At 33.2% G+C, this 10,976-nt stretch overlaps 1 protein-coding gene across 1 annotated transcript; it reads left to right on the forward strand.

The window, feature by feature from the left end:
• The first annotated feature begins 3,260 nt into the window (after nt 1–3,260).
• LOC108812853 (putative potassium transporter 12) lies at nt 3,261–7,049 on the forward strand. The gene is made up of 8 exons (XM_018585229.2): nt 3,261–3,663; nt 3,754–3,982; nt 4,057–4,305; nt 4,416–4,466; nt 4,547–4,860; nt 5,199–5,313; nt 5,396–5,650; nt 5,727–7,049. Exons 1-8 carry the CDS (start codon nt 3,406–3,408, stop codon nt 6,749–6,751), a joined length of 2,496 nt encoding a protein of 831 aa, XP_018440731.2. The 5' UTR covers nt 3,261–3,405; the 3' UTR covers nt 6,752–7,049.
• Nucleotides 7,050–10,976: the final 3,927 nt, after the last annotated feature.

Consider the following 10,976-nt stretch of genomic DNA (forward strand, 5'->3'; position numbering starts at 1 on the left):
ATGTTCTTTTTCAATTTTATAAACATACTAGATCTCGACCCCACACAACCGTGTGCGGGTTTTATTTTCTATACTAAATCATTTTAGTTTATAAAACAGAATTTATCAGTAAATTAGTATAGTTTAGTATTATGTATTATTTAATTCTATTATACCATGTTTATGTGATTTATGATATTATTATTGTAAAAAAATCAAATTTTGTATTCTTGTAACAACTTTTTTTGAAAACATAATTACGTAACAGTATTATTTTACATATTTTTTAATAACCTAACCTACAAAATAATTAATGGCCTACAAAATAATTATATATGTTGTTAATAATTATTAGATTAATAGGTTGAAATATATTTCACAAATCAGTTGGTATATTTATTTATTTTAATTGATTGGTCTTAAATATAGATTTTTGAATTTCATATTTGGGATTCTCCCTCCTTAAAAATAGTACATTAAAGATTTTGTTAAAATATTAATAAGATATATTTGTGATTATATTTATTATAGTAATAAATGATAGAATAAGTAAATGTGATGATTTTCTAAGAAATAGTCTAAAATAAAATATCACGAAGCCATGACTTCTGTTTTGATATAAAAGACTAGATTTTGACCCGCTCTTTAAAAGGCAGATATATTTTTTGTTTTATTTTTTTTAAAAAATTAATTTTATATTTTTGTTATTTTTTATCATATTTGTATTCAATATTAATTTAATTTAATATAATTTTTGGTAACTATATTAAATATGGCAAATTGTATAACTATACACTTCTACCATATGCATTTTATAAATTAATTTTAAGCTTTGTTTCTAAAGTTTGCAACATATTATATTTTCTTAATAGTTACCTAACATAATTAGTCAATAATATTCATATCCAGAAAACCAGATTTGAAATCGACCTGGAAATCAAAGTCTCATACTTTATTAGATATGGCATATATATTCGAACAGTTCTTAAAGTATTATATTAGAAAACTAGAATCAAATCCAACCCGCACTGAAAACCGAACAAAATTTTGAATTTTTTTGAAAAATAATTTTTAATATATATGTAAATGGGTTAATCTGATACTCTATAAAAGTAAATATTATAAATATTAACTAATTTTAAATATTTTATTTTTATTAAATAAATATATAATGATTTTAGTTATGATGATATTATATAAAATGGATTTTTTAAAAATTACTTAAATCATATATATGGGTCTCAATTTAAATTTGGTAGTTTCTTGTAAAAAATAAAAAACATTAAAACTAATGTTAAATTATATATTTGATAAGTTAATTATAAAACCAAAAAGAGAACCAAAGAACTAAATATTATAAGTAGAAGAATTGGTCGTAGTGTTTTGGTATGATAAATAATTAAATACCATGAATTTCTAAAACTTTTGACAGTGGCCTTTTACATGACTTTCGTATAACTTGGCATTATTTGTAACCGTCAACTATCATATATTTAGTCAAGCACCTATTAGTCATTTATTTTTACTCGTTTAAATAAATCGTGTAACTGTTCTTATGTGTATGAGAGAAGTTCCGAAAATATTGGAACTAAAAGAAAAATTAGAAGACATTTATATTATTATTGGTAGTTACACACAGAAAGACAGTTTATATATATTAAAAAGTATTTATATTATTAGTTGGACATGACCTTTATCAATTGGTCATGATCCAAATTTAATAGTATTGATATATTTATTTTAGTTCATTAGTGGTATACAGTTTTAACGTTAACCATATATTTAAATATTTATATACATATTTCAAATATAATAATTTTGTAATTTACATGGTGTAACTAATCAATAGTTTAAAACCGTCACATATCACATGTATTTGTCGCTTCTTATTATATATTTATGTTAATATATGCATGGAATAACATATTTGAAAATTATTTTGTATCAAATTTATATTCAATTCTGAGCTGTCAACCTTCAAAGTCGTACTTCCTTTTATCAAATTTTCTACATTTATTCATTTAAAATATATTCTTTTTATATACAAAAGTCTAAGATATGTCAATTTTTATGCATGTATCATATAATTTGCAAATGTTAAGTCTTTATGTCATCATATTATATTTTAGCATAAATATTTTATATTTATGAAGATAAAATTATAAATTTATCAATTTAATATAGTTTATCATCTTTAATTCAATATAATCTTTTTATTTTAACATGAATTATTATTATTATTATTATTATTATTGTTATTATTATTATTATTATTATTATAAAGTAGATAAAAATAAGATATAATTTTGTGTTTCGTTTTATAAACGATAATTGAATATATATTAATGCATAATAATAGTTCATTGCTACAAAATTAATTAAAATATTTACACAAACTTCCTGAAAATTAAGATATTGCTAAAATATTTTCAACAGATTTGTTAGAATATATATATATATTTATATATAGTTAAAATAAAAAGATATCATTATTAAAGGTAGTTACACATATTTTATATTATTAGCTTTAGAGAAATACATGTTACTTTTATACATGCATTATTACCAACATATTATATTCTGAACATAAATACTTCTGAAAATAAAATATATAAAATATATATTTAATAATTTAATATAATTTATCAATATAATTTTTTTTTCTTAATATGATTGATTATGATTATATAATAGATTAAATAAGATAAAACTTTATTTTTCATTTTATAAAATATATTAATGTATAATAATGTTTTAAAAATAATTACGAATTATTAAAATATTTACATAGAATTATTGAAAATTAAGATCTGGCTAAAATCTTTTTAAAATATTTACATAGAATTCAAATATGTGTTTGTTAACTAATCCGGTTTTATAGGAGCCGATTGTTATATTATGAAAGATATATTATTGAGCCATATTATTAAGAACAAACGAATGATAAATGATTTTTAGTGAATATCCATTTTTTAAAATATCACACATGAATCAAAGTTATTACTTATGTTTTAATATATTAGATGTTTTACTCTAAATCATCATGTTCCGCTTTCACAATTTAGTTTATCATGTCTGTATCTGTAGTTTTTTCCCACTAATCAAAACCAAAGCTTAAAACATGCAGTAAATAGACAAATAATAAGAGATAACGTTTGAGGATACAGAATCGAGAAACACAAAAAGATATATTATTATTTTTTAAGTGGGTGACGTTTAGAGTTAATAGTACGAAATTCAAAATAGTCAGACCTCTTGTCAGTTACTTAGCCGTAAGTGTAAAACATGTTACCCGTGAGAGAAGACTGTCATTGAAGTCACATTCACCCAATAAAAATCATTGAAGACAGAGAAACAAGAAACCAATCCGAAACTCGGCTTAACACTTCCTCCAACCAAAAAAACAAAATCTTTGTTTGTGTGTCAATGGATGAAGAAGATAGGATTGAAGAAGCAAGCAGCAACAGCAGCTTGAGACGTGTTGGCACCGGAAGTAGCAGTGACCGGAGATGGGTGAACGGAAGCGAAGTCGGCTCCGAAACGGTGCCGTTCCCAGAGTTCAAAGATGTTGCAGACTATAGTTTTGGGAACTTGAGGAGAAGACTCATGAAAAAGCCCAAAAGAGCTGATTCTCTTGATGTTGAAGCCATGGAAATTGCAGGCGCTCATGGCCACGATCTCAAGGTTTTGACCCCTTTTTTTTTTCAAGTTTTGATTTATTTATTTATTTATTTTTTATAATAATAATCCAAGTTTGGTTTTTGTATTTGAAAGGAAATATCACTTTTGGGTACGATTGGGATAGCGTTTCAGACGTTAGGTGTTGTGTATGGAGACATGGGAACAAGCCCTTTGTATGTCTTTAGTGATGTCTTCAGTAAAGTTCCTATCAGATCAGAAGTTGATGTTCTCGGTGCCTTGTCTCTAGTTATCTATACCATTGCTGTCATTCCTTTAGCCAAGTATGTCTTTGTTGTCCTTAAAGCCAACGACAACGGCGAAGGTAATACCTCCCTAATCCTTGTTTTTTGTAAAAAGTTGTGCTATGTGGTTCTCACTGAGTATATGTGTATGCAGGAGGAACGTTTGCGTTGTATTCGCTGATTTGTAGGTATGCAAAGGTGAACAAGCTGCCTAATCAGCAACCTGCGGATGAGCAGATCTCAAGTTTTAGGCTTAAACTCCCAACTCCTGAGCTGGAACGAGCTCTGGGTATTAAAGACGCTTTAGAGACAAAAGGGTATTTGAAAACTCTTCTTCTGCTTTTAGTACTAATGGGTACTTCCATGATTATTGGCGATGGCATTCTGACACCAGCTATGTCTGGTGAGTCCTGAATTGTTATTTTATTTTCTGCAATTGACTTCCCCAAAAGATCTGAATCCATATGAATTGAGTTTTGGTCTTTCTTTTTATTATTTTTTATTATTATGCAGTGATGTCTGCAATGAGTGGTTTACAAGGTGAAGTTGAAGGTTTTGGAACAAGTGGGTATTACTAATATATCGTCTTTGATTTTATTTTTGATCATTTTACATATACAATCTTCTTGTGTCTTGGTTGTCAGATGCATTGGTTCTGTCTTCCATTGTGATCCTCGTGGCTTTGTTCAGCATACAACGGTTTGGGACGGGTAAAGTGGGTTTTCTGTTTGCTCCGGTTCTCGCGCTCTGGTTCTTCTCACTCGGTTCTATTGGTATCTACAATCTGTTGAAGTACGACATCACCGTCATAAGAGCACTGAACCCCTATTACATCGTCTTGTTCTTCAACAAGAATAGCAAACAGGCTTGGTCTGCTCTTGGTGGATGTGTCTTATGCATTACAGGAGCGGAAGCAATGTTTGCAGATTTGGGACATTTCTCAGTTCGTTCTATACAGGTTAGGCATCACTTTATTCAGGACGTCTCGAATTATTTATAAACCCTATTCAAAAAAAATATTAATGGTATACTTAACAATGCAATCGAGTAATTTAAAAAAAATTACAACTTTATTTATATATATTTGATGTATTTTTGAAATTATAAAGTCTAAATTCAGTATAATGTATGAAAAATTAAAGTTTTATCATAATTTATATATTTATTTTTAAAAAATCTTAATCTTTAAAAAAAAAATTGATTTGGACCCTGTTCGACCGTACCACTTGCACGTGCGATGGCTCTGACTTTATTGATCACTAATGATGATGATTATAATAATGATATTTGGATCAGATGGCATTCACTTGCGTGGTGTTCCCATGCCTCCTCTTAGCTTACATGGGTCAAGCTGCTTATCTAACACAGCATCCTGATGCCTCAGCTCGCATTTTCTATGATTCAGTTCCTGGTAAAATGATTCAACATATTATTTGTTGATGTGGTAATAATTTACACAGTATACTGAATTAATTTTTTTTTTGAAAATGCAGAGAGTTTGTTCTGGCCTGTGTTTGTGATAGCGACATTAGCAGCAATGATAGCGAGCCAAGCCATGATCTCAGCGACTTTCTCATGCGTCAAACAAGCCATGGCTCTCGGTTGCTTCCCAAGGTTGAAGATAATCCACACTTCTAGGAAAAGGATGGGTCAGATCTACATCCCCGTCATCAACTGGTTCTTGATGATTATGTGCATACTCGTCGTCTCCATCTTCAGAAGCACAACCCACATCGCAAATGCTTACGGTACAGTTTGATTCAGTTCAGTTCCCCCCCCCCAAAGCTTTCTTGGTTTCTTGATTTTCTTTTTTTCTTGTTTCAGGCATAGCTGAAGTAGGTGTGATGATGGTGAGCACAGTGTTGGTAACACTAGTGATGCTTCTCATCTGGCAAACCAATCTGTTTCTTGCTCTTTGTTTCCCACTTGTCTTCGGATCCGTTGAGACCATTTACTTGCTTGCGGTTCTCACCAAGATCTTGGAAGGTGGTTGGGTTCCGCTTGTATTCGCCACTTTCTTCCTCACCATTATGTACATTTGGAACTACGGAAGCGTGCTCAAGTACCAAAGCGAGGTCCGGGAGAGAATCTCCATGGACTTTATGCGTGAGCTCGGTTCAACTCTCGGAACGATTCGAATTCCCGGGATTGGACTGCTCTACAACGAGCTTGTTCAAGGCATACCTTCCATTTTTGGACAGTTCTTGCTCACTCTCCCTGCCATTCACTCGACAATCGTCTTTGTCTGCATCAAGTATGTCCCTGTCCCGGTTGTTCCTCAAGAAGAGAGGTTCCTCTTCAGACGGGTTTGTCCTAAAGACTACCATATGTTCAGATGCATTGCTAGGTATGGTTACAAAGATGTCAGGAAAGAAGATTCAAGAGTCTTCGAGCAGCTTCTCATTGAGAGTCTAGAGAAGTTCTTGAGATGTGAAGCGTTGGAGGATGCTTTAGAGAGCACTCTCAATGATCCTGATAGAGTTTCCGTTGCGAGTGATGCTTACACAGACGACCTCATGGCACCTCTCATTCACCGAGGAAAGCAGCGGTCTGAGCCAGAGCAGGAGTTGGATACAGATGTTTTGCCGTCTTCAAGCGTAGGGGCGTCCATGGAGGAAGATCCAGCTCTGGAATATGAGCTTGCGGCTTTAAGAGAGGCCACAGACTCGGGGCTAACGTATCTGCTGGCTCATGGAGATGTGAGGGCCAAGAAGAATTCGATATTTGTGAAGAAGCTTGTGATTAATTACTTATATGCGTTTCTCAGAAGGAACTGCAGAGCTGGGGCTGCCAATCTCACTGTTCCACATATGAACATCTTGCAAGCTGGCATGACTTATATGGTCTAAGTGTTTTGATACTTTGTGATCATGTCTCCATGCGTTGGGTTTTGTTTCTTGCGATTCACTTTTGTGTTTGTCGTTACCGCGAGGAAGATTTCCTAATATTCATGTTTGTAATAGTTAATCAGAGGAGATGAATATCATCTCCTTACAGGTAAACATAATTTAAAGTAGATAATTATATACTTCTGTGTATTTGTCAAAAACAAATTTCCGATTACAAAGTGGATCATACTTATACGTTGTAAGTTGTAACTGTATTTTTGTTAAATGTTGCATACTTCATCATTATAATTTTATAAAATTGAGAGCATTACACATAAATATATTGGCTTGTCAAAATCTTATACAATTGACTATTTTGCATGTGTTTTAGACTGAAATGCTCCTGAGACAAACGAGTAGTGGGAGGGAATGTCCAATATTTTTGTAATGTGTTGTAATAAATGTTTTCATGTAGTAGCTGTTAGGTTTATGGAAAAGAAATATTAAAAGTGACTGTTGGATTAATGACAGATTAAGTTTATCATATGGGTGACATTAAAGCGAGTACTTATGCTATTTTTATTTGAATGTTAGTATTTATCTCAAATTGAAAGGATGGACATGGATAGTTTATAGTGGATGGAGACAGAAAAGACTGCTGTGGTTGTGGATGTTGGGAGTGGGTTCATAAGTTGTGGATAAGCTAGGCCTTTAGTTTTATAATAATTTGGTAGGTTTAAGATTAAGGGTAATGAATGAGTTGTGTAGTGGACATAGTAAATGGGCTGTGAAAATTTTGTTTAACCCGGAGACTCCGGAATGTGGATGTGGTTACAATGAATGTGGATGAACCAGACGAGATGAATATGATATGCTCGTGTTGCGTGGTTGCAGAAGTTAGGAGTGAGGAATGCGTTGGTGAAGGTTAAGGCAATGTTAGATTATTAATTGTCGTATTGAGTGGAGAGATGTGGACATGGAAGTTCAAATTAGGCAAGTCTCTGATAGAATAATTGATCAATAATTTTTTTTTGAATATGGATAATGATTGGCTGCCATGGAATTATGCACAACATTTACTAAAAATTTCATTTCTGAATAAAGTTTCAACCTTTACTTTTGTTTCATATCCAAGATCAAACATGATGCTAACTGAGAAACTCTAAGTAATCACTTCCAACTACTGATTTACATTCTTCAACTCATAACCAAATTTAATTCACACACCGAAGCTAATAAGCTAACAAGAAGCTTTTAGGATTAAATTCATTAATTTACAAAATTACTATCAAAAGTGTCAAAGATGATAAACTTCCCATTAGAAGAGAACTTGGCGAAAAAAACATCAAGAGATTTGTTGTCAATAAAAGTTTTCATGTTAGTTCTTTCCTTCGCATCCAAGATCTTCCCGAAACACCAACGATCCTTATCGGTTGAAATGTACGATTGTGGCCTGCAGATACCTGAACCATATTTTCAGGTTATTTTTCATCTTCTAATTCCAAAAAAATCTTTCATAGTGATTTTTCTATTCAAATACAAATTTTCAGGCTGTTTTTTATATTCTAACTCTAAGAAATATTCCATAGTGAATTCTTTATTCAAATCTAAGGCAAAATAACATCATGATAAATCGGTTCTTTTAAGAAGTGTTGACTGATCAGGTTTTAGTTTCGATATTCTGCAATATCGTGAGGACAAATTGATCTTTCAGAGATTTCAAGAGGTGTCGACCAACAACAAGAATTTGTGTCGATCACTTCTAAAGGCGGATCAAAATACGAACTTCGTATACTCTTCTCTAATCTCCAGATCCATTATGTTTATCACCTTTTACCATAATGTGGTCGGCGAAATGTCTTGGTTGAGTATAAGAAGTTGGTCAAATTATCAACTTCTTCTACTCTTCTCTAATCTCCAGAATCATTATGTTCATCTTTTTTTACCATAATATGATCGGCGAGCGTCTTTGGTTCAATTCGTTCCTCTTCTTATGCCAATCTTCAGGGAGCCTGTCCACCTTATCATCAAGCTCCACTTTATCATCAAGCACTGCCAGCAGCTGTAGGCATTAAAGCTTGTAGAATGAGAATTGATTCTACTTGTTAGGTATGTGGTGAAGGTTCTAAATTTACGAACCATTTATTGGTCACATGTCCTTAGGCTAGACTGCAAACTTCCCATTTCACCGGAATGGATTTCACACCTTGTCCAACTTTCAGAATATAGAATTCGTTCTTCGAACAAGTAGGAAAGATGAGCTCATGGTAGAAGGCACAAAAGTTTTGCCTTACCTATTATGGAGATTGTGGAAGAACCAGAATGATTTGATATAAGGGTATTTGAGTTGGTGAAATGGTAGATAAAGCTATCTTGGATCTCAATGAATGGTTAAAGGCTCAAGTCATTGATTCTCAGAAGGATCAACTCATCTTATATCCTTTTGATTTTGGCAGGAATAGATGGGTGCCACCAGAAGCATCTTGGCTTAAATATCACATAGGTGTGGCGTGGAACAACTCCTCCTTGGTTAATTGTGTATATTAGATTCTGAGGAATGAAGTTGGTGAGGTACTCCTACATAGTAAAAATTTGTTTGTTAATCTTAGTCAGGAAAAAAAAAAAGTTTGTTAATGTCAAATCGAGGTTGGAGGCTCATGGTAATAGATGGCTTTGGGGCATCGAAAGTATGGTGATATCTTGCATATTTATATGTTTTTAGCCTTCATATCTTGTGCATTTTGATCATATAGCTTAGAACTTAGTGTCTTTAGGATCCATATTGCATACATATGTCCCTATCAGGTGTTGGAGCATACTATGAGGTGATATGAAGTGTTTGAGAGTTTAAAAATCCAAAGAAGATGAAGAATGATGTTCAGCCAAGCAAATACTCACTTTGGACACGACTGGACCGGAATGGTCGAGACCGGAGTGATGAACCCGGGCGTGGAAGAAGCTGTGGGCGAAGACCGTGCAGGACTGGACCGGGAATAGTAACCCGGGCGTGCAGGCCTGGACCGGAATGCCTGGACCGGGAACAGTAACCCGGGCGGCTGCTGGACCGGAATGCCTGGACCGGGAAGAGTAACCCGGGCGGCTGCTGGACCGGAATGCCTGGACCGGGAAGAGTAACCCGGGCGACTGCTGGACCGTTTTGCTCAGACCGGGCCGGTTCGACCCAACTCGACTTTGGGTCATTTTTATCACATTTTGAAGACCAAAATTATCCTTATCCAAGGGGCACTCTAGTCTTTTATCCTATGTATCTCTCTTTACCCTAAACCTAAGTATAAATACTTTGTAATCTCTATTTTGGAGAGAGGATCTTATTTTCTCTTAAGAATCACAAAACCTCTTTTGGGTGGAAGTTCTTCCCTTTTGTTCTTGTGTTCTTGAGTGTTTATAATTTCATATCTTGCTTTCTTAAACATGATTAAGCTTGGAAACCTCATGGGTTCAAGAGTAATCATGGTGATTAGTGAGTAGATCCACTTTTGGATTCATGGGTTAGGGAGATTAAGGGTGATTAGGCTTGATCTAAGGTGTTTAGGTGTAGATCCTTCTTAATCCTTGCTAGTAGAGTGTTTTTAATGCTTCTTTAGAGCTGGCCTCTCTAAAGTTGAGTTCTAGACATTTCCCACCCACAAGGTGTTCGATGAAATGTCTGAACCAACTCTCCTAAGCTTTTAACATACTCTACCAAAGAGATTTGTTGTTAAAGGTGTTAAGATGGCTATTAGACTTGTCATTAATGATTGCTTCCTAAACATTCAACCAAAGAGATTTGATGCTTGAGTTTTGGAAGCAAATGAGCATTCATCTAGAGATAGAGTTTGTTTAGTCTTGTGTCTAGGTCTAAGGTAGATAGATTGATTGAAAGCTGGCACCTTAGTTTGAGTTTGATCACCCAAGGTCTAAGTCCCTTATCCCATGAGTCCTCTCATCTCATAATCAAAGAAAGTTTCTATCTTTATTGCTTTTTAGTATTGTTCTTAGCATAAAAACCATTCACTCAATCATTAGACTTAGATTAAGTATAGACTTGTATTCTCTTTGCTTTAAAATGAACTAGGAATGGATTGATATCTGAAGTACTACTTTGATTTGCATAATTGGACCTTTGAAAAGGCCTCTTATCAAATTGGCGCCGTTGCCAATCCTAGTTTGATTTTGACATTGAGATTTGGTCACTTGCTTGAGACTAAGTCATTTTTATTATTGTTGTTTGTGATATTGCTTCTTG

The sequence above is a fragment of the Raphanus sativus genome, chromosome 6 (assembly GCF_000801105.2).
Source record: "Raphanus sativus cultivar WK10039 chromosome 6, ASM80110v3, whole genome shotgun sequence".
In the NCBI taxonomy this organism is placed as follows: Eukaryota; Viridiplantae; Streptophyta; class Magnoliopsida; order Brassicales; family Brassicaceae; genus Raphanus; species Raphanus sativus.

Bases quoted from the DNA above. Each gene is read 5' to 3' on its own strand.
- LOC108812853 (XM_018585229.2), top strand. From the start codon at position 3,406: ATGGATGAAGAAGATAGGATTGAAGAAGCAAGCAGCAACAGCAGCTTG. The intron at 3,664-3,753 runs GTTTTGACCCCT...TGTATTTGAAAG, and splicing joins CTCATGGCCACGATCTCAAG to GAAATATCACTTTTGGGTAC. The intron at 4,861-5,198 runs GTTAGGCATCAC...TATTTGGATCAG, and splicing joins TCTCAGTTCGTTCTATACAG to ATGGCATTCACTTGCGTGGT.